This window comes from Pelecanus crispus, chromosome 1 (assembly GCF_030463565.1).
Source record: "Pelecanus crispus isolate bPelCri1 chromosome 1, bPelCri1.pri, whole genome shotgun sequence".
In the NCBI taxonomy this organism is placed as follows: Eukaryota; Metazoa; Chordata; class Aves; order Pelecaniformes; family Pelecanidae; genus Pelecanus; species Pelecanus crispus.
In genome coordinates, this window is record NC_134643.1 from 107,835,173 (window position 1) to 107,854,587 (window position 19,415).

Sequence of the window (19,415 nt, forward strand, 5' to 3'; positions counted from 1 at the left end):
ATGGGGCTGGCACAGTGCCTGGCAGCTGCCTTCCTCCTCCTCCTCCTCCTCCTCCCAGGTGAGTGCCCTGCCCAGTGGCAGGGGCTTTTCTGGGGCAGGCAAGGGGGAAGGTAAAGCACCTGGGGCTGGGGGGCAGCACCCCCATGGATCAGAGGTGTGGGCCATCTCCCTGGCCACTTTGCCTTCCTAAAGTGGGTGGACAGGACCTTTCTGGGTGGGTGGCTCAGCGGGGCACTTTGCTGGAGCTGCGGGGTGAGGACGGCCCTGCTGTGGCCAGCGCTGCTCCAGCTCACTGGCTATGGGAAGAGGTGTGGCAGCATGTTCTCATTTTGGCACTGTGCTTTCACTCCAAAGTGATGGCCCAGACCCTGGCATGGTTTTGGTGAGGGGACGTGCATGTCCCTGTTGCATGGCTGCTGGGGGTGCGGAGGGGGTTACCTCACCCTCCCCTTCCCTTAGGAGGGGGTTTCTGAGGGTTTCTTAGGCTGTGCCACCAGCAGCTCTCTTCCCTGGCCTGGTCTCCATGGTTGGTTTTTGACTTGGTACCCATGTCCTCTGGGCATATTGCTTGGAGTGCATGCTGGGCACCAGAATAGAGCAAGGCACCACTGGGAGCTCTGTGGGAGCCATCACCTCCCCAAACCCTCTGCAGGCAGAAATAGAGGGAGCCCTTGATGCCTCTCAGTACCTCCTGCCTTTGGAGGAGCTCTTGCTGGCCCCCTCTCCCACACCCTCCCTGGTTTCTGTCCATGGAGTACCTCTGCATCACCCAGCCTGCCCGTTCCCTCTGCTTGTCCTGTTCCCTTGGCTTCTGCGTTGCATTTTCTTCTCTGGCAGAAGTCATTTCTGGCACTTGCTCTCCTCCCCCCACATGTGCTTGGTCCTCTTAATTTTAGCACACCACAAGCTTCCTCCGGTGATCTCAGCCTGGTTGCTGCTTCCTCTGAACAGCTGGCTGAGAGGTGCTCTCCAGCCACGAACAAGCTTGACAGCCCTCTGGCCATGATGCTCTGGTCTCTGTCGTGTGACCCCCAGCATGCTAGGAGACCAGAAAGTTTGGAGGCCTGTTGTTACAGGACTTGTTCTTACAATTGCAAGGGGTGTGAAGTCTCTTGGACTTCGTGCCTCAAAGAATGAGACTGCACAGCAATTCTTTTCAGTATTACATTGCGGTCCTGTGCGTATCCAGACCCACTGCTGTTTCGGGTGTGCAGCCCTTGGGGAGCATATACCCCTGCAAACACTGCAAGTGCCAACTCTTTGCTGGCAGGTTTGAGCACTGGCCAACGGGTGGTGACGGTGCAGAAGGGGCCCCTCTACCGTGTGAGAGGGTCCCACATCACGCTGTGGTGCAAGGTGAGCGGCTACCAGGGCCCGGCGGAGCAGAACTTCCAGTGGTCCATCTACCTGCCCTCGGCCCCCGAGCGGGAGGTGCAGATCGTCAGCACCATCGACCCCTCCTTCCCCTACGCCATCTACACCCAGCGTGTGCACAGCCAGGGGATCTACGTGGAGCGGGTGCAGGGGGATGCCGTCCTGCTGCACATCACCGAGCTGCAGCACCGGGACGCCGGCGAGTACGAGTGCCACACGCCCAACACTGACGAGAGGTACTTTGGGAGTTACAGCGCCAAGGTGAACCTCTCAGGTGGGTCCTGAAAGAGACCCTTGCTCCCTGCCGGGCAGGGGTGCAGGCAGGCTTCTGCTGTCCCCACCTTTGCACAGGGGAGAAGTGCTTGTCTCTGGGGCTCTGATAGAGGAGCAGTGGGGGAAAGCGGTGATTAATGGGACTGGTGAGAACAAATTTTCCTTCTCTCCCTACTGTGGGATTGCTATCCTACCCCTGGGTGGCCAAGGTTGGGATGCCCAGATGTCCCCTTGCAGGTGGCTCTGGCTGTTGTCTCCTAGCCAGGGCAAGGGAAGGGAGAGGAAGCCTCTGCTGTCTGATGGCCCAACTTTAACTTCAGCTCCTGATGCAGCCACAGCATTTCACAGATAAACGCTTAGGAGGTCAAGATTTTTCAGGCTCTGTGTGTTAGCTGTTTGTGTCTTCTCAGGTCAGGGTGTGGGACTTGACGCAAGCTGGATACCCACAGATGGAGGGAGGTAGCAGCTGCTGCAGAGCCCTGGGAGAGGGAAGGCAAAGGGAAAGGCCCTACTGTGAGCCCACTGCCATGTAGAGTTCTACATGGCAGTATGGTACTTCCGCTTGGTATTCATCCCTGTTTCCTCCTTTATCCTGGTTTTACCAGCCTACACTTGGGATCATGAGGGGCTGGATGTTAATCTCCCTGGGGCTGCCTAATTAATACTGCCCATAGTTTGACTGAAGAGGGTACTGCAGAGAGATTCACTGTGCTTTCTTCCCTGCTGAAGTTTTAACCACTTTGCACCTTGGCATAGGCTGATGGAAGCCTTGTCAATCAGCTACAAAAGATGTTTCTCCTATGCTGTCAGATCTCTTAGGGCCTGGCCATGGTTTTGTAGTGGCCGGCAGGTTGCCCATCAAGGCCAAGAGATGACTTTTCCTGTGACCTGCTGCTGTCTGTGTTTCTTCCCCATGCTCAGTGATCGCAGACACCCTCTCAGCTTCCATGGCGCCCCAGGTCCTCACCCATGCCGAAGGGGACGCGGTGGAGCTCATCTGCGAGGTGTCCAAGTCCACCGCCCAGCACACGCATCTCTCTGTTGGCTGGTACCATCTCCAGGGAGCAGGAGAGAGCCACGCTGAGGAGGTCCTCACCCTCTCTAAGGACTTTGTTTTGACGCCAGGGCCCTCTTACGCGCAGAGGTTTCTGGCAGGGGACGTGCGGCTGAACAAAGTAGGGAACACCACCTACAAGCTCTCCATCGGGGGAGTGGAGCCGTCCGACCAGGGGCAGCTGTACTGTGAGGCGGCCGAGTGGATTGAGGATCCCGATGAGACGTGGAAGGACATCTCCCGCAAGCAAACGGGGAGGACATCGCTGGCAGTCGTGAGCCAGGGTAAGGCTCTTGCGAACTCGCGTGTTGGCTCCAACTCCTTTGCGCGCTGAAAGCCCTGTAACAGCAGCCTTCAGTGGCTTTTGCCTGCCTCTGCTGCAGCATAGGGACCCACCGGTGGGTCTGGCTGCCTCTGCCAGGCACAGAGGGGGCGGGCGGGCTGGGCTTAGGGCTGTGGCAGCCTCTGGTTTGGGAGCTGTTGGTGCTTCTTGCTTTGGAGGTTCACACAGCTGAGTGTCTGACACTGGCAGCGATCGTGCAACCTCACAGGCCCATGCGAGATGTTAACAGAGAGTAGCGTGTGCCTGCAGCAGCCTGGCTCCTTGGCAACATTAAGCCCCATGTGCGGAAAACTGTGTTATGAGACTGGCTCGAGGGTCTCATGGCCTCAAGAACTGAAGTATGTAATAGTCAGCTGCCCATCGCAGTGCCTCAGCCATGGGCATCAGGGGATGTGGAGATGCTCTGCATGTGCTGCATGGCTCTGGTGTCTGCTGGAGGTAGCTTGTCTGTCCGTGCTGTCACAAGTCTCCTGGTCTCCAGAGCAACTGGTGTTGCTGCTTATTGGACCATCCCTGTGTCTCCTCCTACTAGTTCATATATGGTGGTAATGGGACTGTGGGTCAGACTGTGCTTTGAAGTAGGTGCACTAAGCTCCTGGCTTATGCTCTAGGAAAACGTAGTATTAGGTATTTAGAAAGAGGAGATTTAGACCTGCTACCACATATGAGATGGATTAAAATAGGAAAGTATGAAAACGAGCCCCTTGCCGGTGCTGCTCAGCTGCCCCTGCTCCACTCTGTCCCTGCCAGGCACCTCCTGTTCCCTCTACCTAGCAGCTTCCCATGGCTCCTGGCATCTGCAAGCTCTGCATGGCCTCACCCAGGGCCGGTGGGAAAATCCCTCTCTCCCCGCTTCCCTGGGATGATTACAGCATTGTGTGTTTGCTGCTACTCCTCTGAGTGTCCTGCCCGCCGTCGCTCCTGCCACAAGCCCTTTGCTGGCTGCGGTCCCTCACCCTGCTTTTCCTCCAGTTGTGTGTGGGTAACTGTGCCCAGAGGGAAAATCTCTCTTTCCCACCAGTAAGTTTCACCTCAAAGCAGCCAAGGCAAGGCTGTGTCTAGTTGACGCCCTTTAACGTAGGCAGTAGTATGCTATAAAATAGGAGCAAGTCTCTCACAGAAAAGATGCCTGGGGAGGTGGTGTACCATGTCCCTATGCCTCGGGGAGGATGGAGGAGGCTGTAGAGCCAGGGTGGTGAGGGGAACTGGTGTCTCACAGAAGGGTGGTGAGTCAGAGCAGGAAACCAAAGAAATGGATGGGTAAGGACCAAACATCCCATGTGCAGCTCAGGGGGACAAGGTATTGGGGGAGGGGAGGGAAATGCAGTCTGCCACTGTCAGAGCCTGGTTCCAGAAACCTGGCTGACTGGCAAAGCTTTATTCCCCTTATTACGCACTGTTTGCAGCAATGGCTTTCCATGTCTGCTGCTGCCTGGCAAGCAATGACAGTCAGTGCACTTTCCTGCACCCGCTTGTTTAAGAGGGTTTGTTATGACTGGTAGTGTGTGGCTTCAGGTACCGGTGCCACACTATTTCTTAGAAACAGAGAAACATTGTCAGAGTTTAATATTTGCACTATGGTAGCCATTAAGGGTAGAAGGGAGGCAATGGTGGTAAGAGGACAACACGGTGGTTGTATTAGAGTCGCTGTTATTGTCAGAGGGAAACGGTGGCAGGCGTACGAGCCCTTCATCACATCTGCGGGGCTGGGGGCTGCCTCCAGCGCCCCGTGGGAAGCCTGGGCTGTGGGGCTGAGCACCCTGTTGCACCGGGAGCCAGCGACCACTCTGACTGTGGCCAACTGCTCCAGCAGTTTCCATAAACTTTCCAGCAAATATTTGGGAATGCCAAACATATCTGCAGTGGCTGGGATTCCTGTTGGCAAACTGTTTATGAACCGTTGTTTAAATTCACAGGGTGCTCTGCTTTCAATAAATTATTTGAGCCCTTCCAGTGGCAGTCTGGGAGCTGTTCTGTTTTACCTCCAAACTGCAGCACATAGCCTTGCCCTTGTTGTTAGACATGGGGGGCACCACAGTGACCCAGGGAGATGAAGCAGCATAAGCTGGGCTGCCTGCCCAGGGAGTCGGGGCTCAGCCTTACCTTCTGCTTTTTAGTCATGCCACTGTTGTGTGGGGTCACAGTGCAGAGTTTTGGGGCACCCCGTGGGTCTCTGCCTGCAGCCGCTCTCCACATGGGCTGAAGCTGGGAACGGGGGGCATTAGCAGCAGAGGCTTTGAATGCCCAATGAGGAAGGTGAATCGTATCATAGGACCCAGAGACAGGGTCCTTATCTCGGGTGTGGCTGACTGCCCAAGAAGGTATGTCAAGATGACTGTGCTCCCCTTCTTTGCTTGACTGCTGGCCAGTAGCTGGGGGCAGAACAGGGGCTAGGAAATGACCTCCACCTCTTCTTGCTTTGCTCTGACCTCACTATGTTTTGACAAGTCTTGACATTTCTGCTTTCTATAGGAACTAACCCAAAGCCTCTCCAATTTTGAGAGCGTTTCTTGCCCACAACCCACAGCAACCAGTGAGGGCTGCAGCATCCGACACCAGCAGCGTCAGATTCAGACAAGCAACTTGAATGTCAGCACTCCGTGCACCTTCTCCCACCACAGACAGCAGAGTTAAAACCACCACTGAGTGATAAAGCCCCTTTGTGCCCTTTTCTGGTTTAAAGTATATTTGTTACATGAAGTAGGACAGCTCCAGGAGGTGAGATGGAGCAGCCCCTCACAAAAGCCCCCCACAAAAGCTGCGTTAGGGCAGCCCTTGGTTCGGATACCTGAGCTGAGCTGGGGGTGGCTGTGACCTGAGGCCATCCCGATGGGTGCTCTGCTCGGGGTGGGGGTTAGCTGCCCCAAAGTGGGGAGCTCAGCTTCTCAAGGCTCTGGTGCTTCTTCCACCTGCGGCTGCTGGTTAGTGCCTAGAGCTGGCAACCGTCTCTCCATGGGCAAAATTTTCCATCCTGATCACTTTTCTAGTGAAAGAAAATGTTTAAATAGAGAATTCCCTCCTGTTTCCCTCTGCATGGCCATTGGCGCTGCCAGGAGGGAGGGAAGTGTGGGCAGGGCCACCCAGCACCCTCTTTGCTTTTGACTGCCCACAGACAGAGACCTCTCCGTGGACATCACTGCTGCTGAAACCTCCCTTTCTGAAGGTGATACCCTGCAGCTAAATTGCATGGTGGGAGCTCAGAAGAGCAGCAGCAGGCACTTCCAAGTGCTTTGGCTTCTCAACAGCGTGGAAGTGGCCAGGGTTGATCCCTGTGGGGTATTGATTTGGAAAGAAGAATATGAGAAGAGAGCCAAGCTGGGGCAGCTCCGAGCATTCAAGCAAAGCAACATGGTTTATGTCCTCACCATCTATGAGGTGGGGCTGAAGGACAACGGTATGTACCACTGCTCTGTTTCGGAGGTGAAGACTGCTGGAGACTTTCACAGCATCCAAACCAATCTGTCATCAGGCATCCAAGTCAACGTGAAGCCGATAGGTTAGTAAATCCTAATGGCTGCTGTTCTGGGTAAAACCTGCAGTGAGTGCTGACTGGGGAACGCTTTAAGCCTGGCCTCATCTTGGCAGGGGTAACACACCTGCTGTTTGCAGTAAGAGTACAAATATTGCATAGCTTTTGGTAGATAATAATGGAAAAAGCACTTGCTCTAGCTTGGCATGACAGATGCAGCAGCTGTCAACAAAGTGTAAACTTTGCAGTGCTCAGTCTCTTTGCAATAAGTTTTGGGGCAAATAGGTAGAGTTCTGGGGAGGTTGGGTCCTCCTGTGTCTTTGGTACAGAAGACTGTGAGTAACGCCTGTTGCTACTCCTGAGGATCACAGGATGACCCAGCAGAACGGGTACTTCTGGATGGGGGGATCATTACCATTTCCATCAGGGTGCTCTCTCTGTTTTGGAGGGATGACCTGTGAGAAACCACTCTCAGACAGATGTGTAGGAGACTCTTGGTTTCCTTGTCATAGCTAGATGATGGCTATTCTGATGTAGCAGGAGCTGCCTGTTGGGACTCTATTTCTTAAGTATTTCTTTATGTATCCATGTCCCAGGAAAGAAATTAAAGAAGGAAAAAAAAAAAAAAAAACAACCAAACCACAAAGCCCTCTCCAAAGTTATAAGAAAAGTCTGGTTGACAATTTCAGAGAATTCCTTTCCTTTTTCCAATGTCAAGATTTATCTAGTCTCTCCATTTAATGCCACAGTATCTCTGGCTTTCTCTGAGGACCACAACATCCCCTCCCACACAGTAACTGTTGTTTGCAGAGAGCAGCATGCGCCTGTCCGTGTCCACCAGCACGCCGCAGGTCATGGCAGGAGATGCCTTGATCTTCCTTTGCAAGGTGCAAGGAGCGACGAGCCCCGTGTCTGTGCAGTGGTGGCACCTGCCACCGCAGCACCCGGGTCCCCGGGTGCTGGTGGCCACCATGGATCGGGATGGCACCCTGAGCCTGGGCAGCGCCTACCAGGATGGCGGGACTCGGGGGAGTCTTCGGCTGGAGAAAGCGAGCTCTGGCACTTTCACCCTGGTGATCCCCAACACGTTGGACGAGGGTGACAGTGGGCGGTACGGGTGCAAAGTGACGGAGTGGTCCCGAGGCCAGAGCTGGACAGAGGAGGGGGAGACAGCAGTGACAGTCAGCTCCATGGGTGAGTTGGGCCACCCCTATTTCTGGGCTTTCGAGGCTGGACACGCTGGAGGCAAGGCTGGAGAAGCGGGTGGACACGTCTGCTGTGCCCTGAGCTGTGCTGCTGCTGCAGGGTGACCGGGGGCTGATCACTTGGCCCTGGAGTGCCTCAGTTTCCCTGTTTCTAGCAGGGTGCTTGAGTCCTCCACAAGATGTTTTGAGAGACAAGTGGGACACAACAGCTAAAGTGCCTGGAGACCTGAAAGGCAGTGCTTGTTCAGCAGGTCTTTCTGACTGTCTCCTTAACTTGAAATACAAAATATCTGTTCTAGCAGCATAATTACTTGCAGTAATTAAGCTCAACAAAGGCACTTGCCGAGTCATATGGTGGCCTTTGTCAGAGATACACCCCTGGTGCTGGCATCTGATCGCTTCTCCTGCCCTCCTGTCAGAGCACAGAGCCGCTAACCTCTCCAGCATGCAATGCCCACATCATTTCTTCTTTTGACTGCTGGAATGGGTGCCTTGATGGAGAGGCAGCTTTTGGCTGTGATTTAGGGTGTTTTCCTTTCTTATTGCTGGTCCAGGTGCCTGAGAGCACCGTTTGGGCCACGGGAGTTGTTAGCCTTTTGCGGAGTGTGGAAAGAAGCAGCAAACAGGGCAGCAGCATCAGCAGAGGATCCCCAGGTCCCTGCCATTGGGGTGGGATGGGGGAGCCTGGAAGAGAGGGTACTCAGGGCTGCCCGGGGGGCTGGGGGTGGGAGAGCAGGGGATGAGGTAGGAGAGGCCAGGGCCTGCATAGGTTTGGAAGAGCACAGTGAAACTCAGGGGAGAGTGGCAGCGGCAGAGGAGCAGCAGGACTGCTGGCTGCCATGGGGCTGCGGTGGCTGGGGCAGCGGGGACGGCACTGCATGGGAAGGGTGACGACGAGGTGGCACGGGGCAGGACTTCTGTCCCGGCACCAAGGACTCTCTCCTCCTGAGCAGGTCTTGGTCTGCATGCCACGCTGAGAAGCCGAATTGCCACCGTCGGATACGGGCAGAGTTTTGAACTCGTCTGCCAAGTGAGTGCCAGCTACACCCTTGAGGAGGTGCCGGTGTCTGTGGGGTGGCTCTTCCAGCCCAGCCCACCCACAGGCCACTACCAGGAGCTGGTCCGGGTCCTTCCCAGCGGCACAGTGGCCTGGGGGGCAGCGCAGGCACGCTTCCAGGGGAAAGCCCAGCTGACGAAGGCTGCCACCTCCTCCAGGCTGCACATCCACAATGCTGCAGCTGCTGACGAGGGGGTGTACCAGTGTGAGGTGGAGGTCTGGAGGAGAAACACCCTGACGCTGAAGCAGCCAGCGGCCACCACCAAGTCCAATGCCGTGGGGATAAAGGTGGTGCTGCCAGGTAAGCAGCGCCATGGGCGCTTCTTTGGCAGAGATCTCTCCTTCTGCAAATTTAAATCCATCAAACATGCCAGGGGCAACCAGGACCACTGATGGCTGGGGTGTCCGCAGCCGGGTCACCTCCCGGGGCTGCACAAGACAGTGCTGCCTGTCCTGTTTCTTCCTCAGCACCCACAACTCCTGATAACACTCTTGGAGGCAAGTTTGGTGTTGGGGAGTGGCAATGTCTATTTGTTTGCAGATTATGCCAAGTATATAGGGATCAGTCCTGCCGCTAGGATTTTAAGCCTTGTTTCTGGGAAGAAGTAGTCCCCCCCATGGAGCCCAGTTGAATGCTGGGGGCATGAAGTGCCTCCCATGGTGCGGGTTTCTGGGGGGCTGGAGGGTAGCGGAGAGAGACAGGCCACCGAAGCTGGTGCTGGGAGATGTCTGTGCCCCCCTGAGCTTCTCTCGGTGCATTTGAGGTGCGCTGAGAACGCACCAGGGCTCTCTGCTGGGCTGGGAGCCAGCATGGACTGCAAGGTGCAGCCAGCTCTGGGTAGAGGTATCTCCTCCTGGGCATGGCTGGGCTGTGTAGCTGGGGGCCCTGCCCAGGGTTCCCTTTTACGGCCACCTCTGCAGGCAGGGTGCGCGCCACTGCCACGCCTGCCAGCATTGCGCAGGGAGCCTCGTGCTCTTACAGAAGAGAGAATTTGCAGATGCACGGCAGCCCCGTGGCCATCCCGCTGTGTGCCTGCTCCCCACCGCCCCTGGCAGCAGCACGGTGTCGGCTTGCCCTGCTCGTGTCTGGGGCTGCTGGAGGAATTGAAGGGATTGTCGGGGCCAAAATCTCTGAGCCTGTGGAGGCAGGCATGAGAATATGTTTGGGTTTTTTCCTAGTGTCTGTTCTGCCAGCAAAGGAGAGTTCTTGCTCTTTTTTCATGCATTAAGTGCTCAGTCCTCTTATACTTGGAGTTTTGGGATCACAACCCAGTGAACTGAAATTATGTGTTTTCTGTGTTTTTTAACTGATGGGTTTGCTGTAGCGTAAGCTGATATGTTCCCTTCCCTGTTCGGGCTCGTTTCCATGGTGCTCTCCCTCCTGCTCCGCTGCTGCTCTTTCCTCGCCCCTGCAGAGCTGGGTGCTGGGGTGCTCCGTGTTACACCTGAGCTGCAGCCAGCCTCGGGTGTGGGGTGGTCCTACGGGAGGCTAGGATTGACAACAGACAGCGGCTGTGGGTGTACATTACTAGTGTAAATGGCATTAAGATTGATAGGTGTAATTGTAGATCGTCTACACAGAGGAGGCGGTAGCAGCGGAGCAGCAAGATATTACGATGTTTGGCTCCAAATGTATTGCAGCCATTACTGGATACTGCAATGTTGTAAAGATGGTGGGAACTGGGAGGGGGTGATGTACAGTGGGAGGTGGCTGATGGCTCTAGTACTGGAGCCAGCAAAGGATATTTGGGAAGGTAGAGAGTAACTCTGGGGAGGAAGCCGGCTCTAGCAGCAATGGGATAAGGTGAAACTGCAGAAAAACAAAGCTGCGAATTATGAAAATCACCAGCCTGTTTCTTCGCATATAAAAATCTCATAGTTGGAGCCTGCAGAGATACACCAGTTCTTGACTTTTGCTTCGGCAATTTATTTACCACTCAGTGTCAGTCGGTGCTTTAGTTTAAATGCCACTGTGGATCTGGCCTGTAGCTTCAGACAGGAGGGACATGCGTGAAAAGTCGTAACAGGAGGGGAAGGAGGACATAGAATCATTTAGGATGGAAAAGACCTTTAAGATCATCCAGTCCAACCATTAACCTAACACTACCAAGTCCACCACTAAACCGATTAAGGGTAGAATAATAATTTCATGTTTCCTGGTTTGGTGGCTGGATTATTTTTTAATGAAAGTAAAACTAGGAATCATTAAGGTTGGAAAGCATCTCTAAGATCATCAGTCCAACCATCAACCCAACACCACCATGCCCACTAAACCATGTCCCAAAGTGCCACATCTACCCCTTTTTTGAACACTTCCAGGGATGGTGACTCCACCACCTCTCTGGGCAGCCTGTTCCAATGCTTGACTATTCTTTCTGTGAAGAAATTTTTCCTAATATCCAATCTAAACCTCCCCTGGTGCAGCTTGAGGCCATTTCCTCTTGTCCTATCGCTAGCTACTTGGGAGAAGAGCCCAACACCCACCTCACTACAGCCTCCTTTCAGGTAGTTGTAGAGAGCGCTAAGGGCTCCCCCCAGCCTCCTCTTCTCTAGGCTGAACAACCCCAGTTCCCTCAGCTGCTCCTCATAAGACCTGTGCTCCAGACCCTTTAGCAGCTTCAACAGGTTCTTTCCATCTCCGACTTCTCAAGTAGCTCAGCATCCGACCCTTGGTGGGGTCCCATAACTAGTGCCCTGGGCAGGCAGATGCTGCCCAACCCTAGCAGGGATGCTCTCGCCAGCCTCTTAGCGCAGCCGCCCACGGTGGCTTCCCCCCAGCTCTGGAGTGAGCTGCGGGGGGCTTTGCACCAGCTGGCCCTCCAGCCATCCGGCCCGCACAGGTTGCTGCAGCAGCCGTGCCCTTCTGCGTGTGCCAAGGCTCCCGGGCCAGGCAGAAAGCGCGGTGTCAGCAGGCAGGGTTCACAGTGAGATGGACAGTGAGAGGCTTGGCTTGGTTAATTAAACTGAAATCGAAAGGGAAAACAGCGCTATGTCTTTCTGTGCCAAAGGAAAAGGCAGGCAGCTGCTCTGCCCTTTTCGGTAATTGATCTCTTGTGGGAGCGAGAGGAACAAGAGGAGGCTTGGAGTTGAAAGAAAGGGGCTTTGCAGCAAGTGCTCTGCTTCCTCTCGAGGTGATCTTATCTGAGACCGTAACAGCAATTTTTCTTATCAAAACCAAGTGCTCACAGTAGTGGTTCCTGTGGCTCCTCTCTGAGCTGTAGTAGCTTTTGCTTCTCCAGAGTATTTTCTGCCCTGGTGGGTGTCAGGCTGGGCCATGCTCAAGTGAGAGGCCACCCCGGGCAGTTTGCCGTCTCCTGTGCTGGCACCTTCTCTGGGTTTGGGGAAAGGTTCTGGGTTTCACTCACCCGCCCCTGACTGCAGCAGCACTGCCGGGAGGAGCTTACTTAGAGGGAGGCACACGTTTTGGTCCAGCATGGCCCTATAGATGACTTTTCTGGGGCAACTTTTTGCTGGGAGAGGTGGCGGAGCGGCTTGCCACAGTGGCGGGGCGGGTCTGCCAGCATGCTCTCGCTCACAGCTGGAGCTGGGGGAAGGCACATCCGTGTGTCTGACACGGGAAGGCTGTCCCTGACATCTACCACATCCCCTGCTCCTGCCTGTTCCTCTCCTGTGGCCTTTGAAATGGGGACAAAGTCTCCAGTTAAAGTACCTGGGAATATTTTTAGTGTTTCCTTTGGCAGAGTTCACTTCTGGGTCCCTTCTGGACTTCAGCAGGCTGGCTGAGTGATATTCCTGCTGTAATGAGCAGCTGAAGTTAAGAACTGAGTGTCTTATTTTTTCCAGTGTGATCAGCTCACCTGTCACAAAAACACAGGATGGCTGAGGTTGGAAGGGACCTCTGGAGGTCCTGTGGTCCGACGCCCTGCTCAAGCGGGGCCAGCTAGAGCTGGTTGCCCAGGACCAGCTTTTGAATACCTCCAAGGAGGGAGACTCTCTGTGCTTCCCTAGAGCTGGCTCTGGGCTGGGTGCACTTTTAACTGCTGAAGTTGGAAGACATCAACTTGCTTCTGGTTCCTAAATATGCCCAAGTCTGCTTGGTCTCTGCATGTGTGGATCTGATGAATTTGCCCAGCTTCCTAACTAGGGTGATTGCCTTCCTGTCTCTTCTCTTTCTTACCCTTACCCATTCCTTTAGAGCAGGGCGTGTGCACTGGGAAATGCAGGACAGCACTTTGTTGATCTCTTGGGAGCATCCACTTCCCGGTGCCAAAATCCTCACCACTGGGGTGAGGCAAGTAAGCAGATATTGGGACTTATGGACGTGCAAGTCCTAGTATGGAGGAAACTGTCTACCTTTTGGTGAAAATGCGTCTGTCTGCAGTGTGGAGAGAAGAGGAGGAAGTGCAATAGGGTGCAAAGAGAAAAAACAGCCTAAGTGGATGTGAGCTGGGAGATTTTGTTGGCAAATTTGAGATGTAGGCAGAGGCAATGCACAAGGGTGTCAAGGGCCATCAGCTGGGATATTTTGCAGTGACTGGCCTCAAGAAAGACAGTGATGGCCTCTGAAGTAGATTGCTTGAGTTTCAAGAAGAAATGCTTGAAGGAAGGGGAAATGTGTGGCCGTTCTCCTGTGGTGTCCCTCTTCCCGCTCAGCCCCTGTAAAAGAAGCCACAGCTCTCTCCTGGTCCACAGGCTCTCTCCCTAACCCACTGCCGCTGCATCCCTTGGGGAGGTGCTGTGGAGGACAGCACCCTGCTGAGCCTGCAGCTGAGGGCCTGGGGCTGAGATGCTCCGTGGGGACATCTCAGCGTGTCCTCTGCAGCCCGTCCCCAAACCAGCACCCAGGGGCTGAGCTTAAGGGAGCTCTGTTGCCCCCAGCCTCTGTGGCACAGAGAGTCCAGCTGCTCAGCTCGGTCACAAGGGAAATCCTGAGAATGGAAACTCTCCTACAGTCCCTTGAAACCCTGATGGTGTTTCGTTCTGAGTAATTTCTGTCTAGCCATGGGTAGATATCTGTGTGTACTCCTTCACCTCATTGCTGGCCCCAGTCTGACAGAGGTGGTGTCTCAGCGTGGAGGGGAGGGCGGAGTGGAAACGCAGGCAGTCGGACGCCCTTTGAAGAGACCAGTTTGCAGCCTTTCTGCTGCTGGAGGAGAAGGAAAGGCGTCAGCAACGGGTGATGTGCGGCAGGAAGGGGGTCCCTCAAACCAGAAGCAGCACAGGCGCATCAGCTGGGACCGACTGTGTACCCTGCCAGGGGGGCAGAGCTGCAGGCAGCACTGGAGCTCTCCTCTCCTGAGCTGTTCAGCACTAAATTGAATGATTGCTGGGTATAATCACAGTGGATGTTCAGGACTGTGCTATGTGGTTTCCGGTTAATAACCACAGCAAACGCCTGAGATGGCAACTGCTAGCAAAACCCACGTAGGCTCTGTAGTCTCTCTGAGATAAAAGACGCTTGTTCACAGTCTCCAAAGCTGTGGGGTGGTTTTGTCACTTATGTGTGAGCCTGCTGATAGGACCAGTGGTAGACAGACTTTTTTGCTTCAGACAGAGGCTTTGCCTCTGAGCTACAACACAGCAGCTGCTTCCATCCACCCATTCCTGCCCCGTGGTCCCCCAGGCGCCTCCTCCGCTATTCCCCAGCCCCGTAGCACCCAGTGATTCCCTGCCACAGTTTAAATAAGGGTGTGTGGTTTTGCTCTTTCCCTCCTTCCCCTACTCCCCTTAGCATTCCTACTCCAGCATCCCCTAATGGGTCTTTGTCCTCTGAGCACCCTCTTCCTCCCTCCTCTTTTGGTGAGTGTCTCAGGCCAGGCTTATTCCTCTCCTTGCCAGCATTCCTGTATTGGCAGCTGCAGCTAGCGTGATTATTTTGTTTCTTCGTTTTAGAAAGCAAGCTTCAGGTATCTACGAAGGAGAGCTCTGTGGAGATTGCCGGCGGTGCTGACACAGCCATTGAGTGCAGGATTGTGTTTGCCCAGAATAATTCTCAGTTTGCTGTTACCTGGTACCTCCTACCTCCTCCTCCAGCAGATGCAACCCCTCTGAAAATCGTAAGGGCCGACTACAGCAGCATACTGGAATACGGGGCTGAGTTCAGCTCTCCTGCACAAAAGTCCCAGTTCCTGAGCCAGAGGGTGTCCAGCAATGTTTTCTGGCTGTGGATACTCTCTGCGAACCCCAGGGACCAGGGCAAGTACTACTGTGTGGTAGAGGAATGGCTCTGGCTGGTGGATGGCTGGTACAAACTCGGAGAGGGAGCATCAGGAAGGACCACGCTGGAGTTCAAGCTCCCAGGTGAGCAGCGGTCATCTCTCACATAGGTGCTGCTGGAGGACATTGGACCTATTTATGATGGGGGCACCTGCCAGACCTCTCCTAAGCTGGCAGGGCTTAGGAGAACCAGCAGCTCTGGCTTTGGATCTGAGACTTAGGGGTGCAGGAAGTGTCACTGCCTCTCAAAGGGAAATAGGGAATTAGGAGGATTTACTGCAGCCTCCCAAACCAACCCAGCTGGTATTTTTGCCACTGGCAGATGATGTCTAATGCTTCATAACAAAGTGAATTGTGGCATTTTCTTTTCCCTCCAACACTTGGTGCACTCTGTTGGTTGTACAGTGCTGTGAATAGAGAAGTAGTTCTTTCCTGGTACTCCTGAGCATCCTGAAGCAAGAGACAAAGTTTTCCCTACTCTGCTGCACATAGCCACAGAGAACAAGGCTGAATGTTCAGCTGCTCCTACCTTGGGTGCTGCACTGCTGGGGTGCACAGTGGGTCTCCCTGGCTCAGTCCTTTCCTCTGTCTCAGCATGACCTGGCTAATGGTTGCAGCCCTAAATAAAGTGGATCAGAGAATTCCAGCTTCCTAAATAGCTTTTGGTCCAAAGGATGCCTTATCGCTTATTTGGAGGGGGAGGGAAGTATGACAGCAGAGGGTTGTGAACAAAGGGCAGAGATGATGGGGCAGGGGGAAACACCCCAGGGAGAATGTGTCACCCTAGGGAGCAAGGGGGCCTGTGGGTGCCCTGCTAGAGGCTCTTCCAAGAGGCCATCCCAATCTCCCATGGTTTGCTCTGGAAGATTTCCATCAGCCTGTAGGCACAGACAGGAGCATTTCTATGGCAGTGCAACACTGCAATGTCTCTTTCTGCTTGCCTTCTGCCCTAGAGCGCAAACTGCACCTGGAGAAAACCAACCACAGCATCTCGGTGAGGGAGGGCGAGGAGGTGACACTGCAGTGCCTGCTGCAGGGCACCCACCCGCCCGCCTCCCGCCTCTCGGCCACCTGGTTTCAGGGGGAGGAGAGCGGCCGTGCCAGGCCCCTGCTCACCCTCCACCATGACGGTGCCATCGAGTACCCCCAGGAGAGCCTGGCGGGGAGGCTGCACCTCCGCCGCCCCACTGCCGGTGACTTCAGCCTGACGCTGCGCAGCACGGAGAAGGGCGATGCCGGGGTGTATCACTGCCAGGTGCAGAAGTGGCAGCAGGAGAGCGAGGGGAAGGACTGGGCTCCGCAAGCCTTTGCGCACTCGGGGTACACTCGGCTCACCACCATCCCACCAGGTAATGCTGCTGGGCGTGAGGGGCTGCTCACCCCGTACCAGTTCCCCCTTAGCCGTGCTGGGGTGTGTGAGGGGGTAATGGCAGTTCTCTGTTGGCGATGCCGGCTGCGATGGCAAGGATGCAGAGGGACTGGGAGGACTTGCTCAGGGATCGCAGTGGGGGTCAGTGCTGGGGAGGTCACCAGAGTTGTGTTGGGAGCCAGGGGAGGGAGGGGAGCCCTTCAAGGGACACGTGCTATGGGCCTGGCAGGGGAAGGCAATAAGATACTGTTCCTGATCTGCCAGGGCTGAAACCCAGGTGCTTGGCATTGTAAACATTGGAGGTGGTGGTCAGATTAGACACCAAGAGCTCCAACTGCAGGGCACATGGTCCAGAGGGTACCATTGAGTCCACTTGTGTCTGCAGTGCTTTGTGGGCTTGTGGGCTCTCTGCAGGACCATGGGCACAAACCCCTGCTCTCAGTCGTCCAGAGCACTATTTTGGGGAAAAAATTCTTGGTGTGATTTTTCTGGCAAGTCCATCTCCAGTGAGGTCTCTTAAAAACAGCCTCTGTCCTCTTGGGGTGAGTTGGGGTGCATGCCAGATGCAAAAATAGAGCTGGATTCTGCATACAGAATTTCAAATAAATAAAACCAAAGATTTCAGTTAGGCACACACAGTATTTTTCGGGAGGTAAAAAGTACTCTCTTGTTGCCTCTTTGGGGAAATGGGAGGCTTGGATGACCCATGTGGAGGAAAAAATATGAACTGTGAAATCAGCCATGTTGCACCCAGCTGAGAGGATTCTGCAGTTCTTCTCGTGCCTTTGGCCCTGGAGTTGCCATGCCTGAAGCCAGCCTGGGTGCCCACACGTGTTATAACTTCTGCAGCAATTACCAATGCTGACCATCATGGAAGAGCGCAGGGAGACCCTGTAGAGCCCTCCCTTGTGCCTGCCACTGGCACAGGCACGCACAGAGCCTACTCACATGAGTCTGAGCTACAGCAGAGCTAATCTGGATTTAATTACATGGGGAAGGACTGACAGCGCTTCATTCCCCTGCTGTTATGTTCCTGCTGTTGTCCATCACAGCTCCCTGTAGCACTCAGATTTCTCCTTCATCAGCTCCCTCTGTCTCTTGTTACCTGGTAGTGGTGGAGTAACCATTGCTAAAATTGCTCAGTAACTGCTGGAAAATTCTTCTCCAATTTTTGTATAAGTGTTTTGGCCAAGTAGTTTTCATGTCTTTCACAAAATCCAAGAGATTAGCTGGGTGTTCTCTTCTGCACTCCCCCCATGTGTGTTTCTCCAGTGATGCAGGTATCTCAAAATGTCCCTCTGGCTCACAGATTTCAATGTTTCAGAGTTTTCCAAGGGGTAAGGACACAGCCATGTGCAAGTATACCTGTAACCAGCAGTAACTTCATCTCTAATCCCTGATGCTACCCTTTCGGATACCTCCCTAGTACTAGAGAGGCATTCATGTGGTGTTGTTTTGCCTTGTTTTCCTATGGGAGAGTAAATGCTGCTTCCGTCTGTGTGGATGGGGCACAAAGCTTCAGAGGTAGAGAGGTAAAAGCCGGTTTCACAGCCAGCAGTAGCCCCCAGGTTCGTTCATCCCTAGGGTCACACCTAGCCCACCCCTGTGGACAGCTTCAAATCAGCAGACCCCTATGCTCAGTACAGTTCTGCAGAGCAAGTGGAAAGCATCTGCACATGGGTGTTGGGTGAGGAGGAGAATTGAGGAACAACACTTTGAGATGGATAAAACAGACCTTAAAGGAATTGGCATGACCCTTCATGGTAGGCCAGGTACATCTGAGGTCAGTTTGTGGTGTTGAAGCTGTGTGTCAAGTGAGGAGATTTTGATGGCCAGGATTAGTTGGTGGCTGTAAGGAGCCCGGGACAAAAATGGAGAGGCTGCAAATGAGAGCTTTTCAGCTAGCATGGGGCTGACCAAACCCAGTCTTTCGCAGTGCCCAGAAGGTCCACCAGCAGTACAGGCAGCCTCCACCTCAAGTGGGGAGCTGTTCTGCAGGAGCTGCCAGGGATGGGGCTCGCAGCTGCCTGCAGCTCTGTGTGGCTGAAATAGGATAGCAGAGTGGCAGATGCAAGGAGGGGCAGGCGTCTGGGGAGACAGGGACCTCCTTGATCTGGTTTCCTTTGCTTTCCTCTTGTCCCTCCTTGTTCTGTTGTGAAGCCTCTGGCAGACCTCTGCCTCACCCTGCTGTCACTGGTGTCAGGCAGGGACCCAGGGGGTGAAGGGTACCTGGCTTCTCCTTACTGAGCCCAGCCTGGAATGGGTTAGCTGAAGAGCCGTGCTGTCTATGTTGGGATGCTTCAGCTGAAGGAGCCAGGACCCTATCTGACCTCCCAAAACAAGAAATTGAGGTAAATTGCCTGGTTTCTCTCCCCCTTCTCCTCAGGTAGCCAGTATGAATTCTTAAAAATTGGTAGGTGTTGAAGATTGAAGGAAAAGTTATAAGAAGATAACCTATAGAAACAGTAGAAGAGAGAAGCTCAAACTAGCTTGAGGCCTCACTTGTTTTTTTCCCCTCCCCTCCTTTCTTTTTCCCTCCAGAGTCAACTGTTTTTTCTAGGATCTGCTCATCCCCACCACTGCTGAACTTCATCCTATACTTACCACTGATTCTGATACTTCTCCTGGCCCTTGCTGGCTTCTGCTGGTACTTCAAATTCAGAAAAAGCAAAAAGGGCACAGGAGACCAGGTGATGGAACTGCAAGGGGCTGGAGAGGTCAAGAAAACCTAGCTGGTCTATAATGGCAGATGTAACTTGAAGGAGCAGAGCTGGACAGCTGAGGAGGACTGAGTACTTGCAGAGGGGCTTTTTATTGTTTTGCAGTAGTTCTTGCAATGAATCTTTGAAATCGCGTGTTTACTTTCAATGGAACGAAGCAGCTTTGAATCACTAAGCAAATACAGTTTTCATAACAGGTGTTCCTGTCTCATAGGTTAGGTACCCACCTATTTCACACTCTGTTCATTGCAGTATGTTTGAGGCCCTTGCTGTATGTGTCTCCCAGTGTGGATGGAAGTGGTGTTATTCTCTTACAGGTATAAGGGAAAAACCAGCTCTTTTTGCACTGTGACACAAAAGTATCAAATTGCTGC

General features: G+C 53.9%; 1 protein-coding gene across 1 annotated transcript; it reads left to right on the plus strand.

Moving 5' to 3' along the window:
• On the plus strand, nucleotides 1–19,053 carry CD101 (CD101 molecule). Its single transcript, XM_075724003.1, has 9 exons — nucleotides 1–58; nucleotides 1,271–1,648; nucleotides 2,569–2,985; nucleotides 6,157–6,540; nucleotides 7,324–7,707; nucleotides 8,672–9,076; nucleotides 14,629–15,036; nucleotides 15,906–16,301; nucleotides 18,863–19,053. Exons 1-9 carry the CDS (start codon nucleotides 1–3, stop codon nucleotides 19,051–19,053), a joined length of 3,021 nt encoding a protein of 1,006 aa, XP_075580118.1.
• The last annotated feature ends 362 nt before the right edge of the window (nucleotides 19,054–19,415 follow it).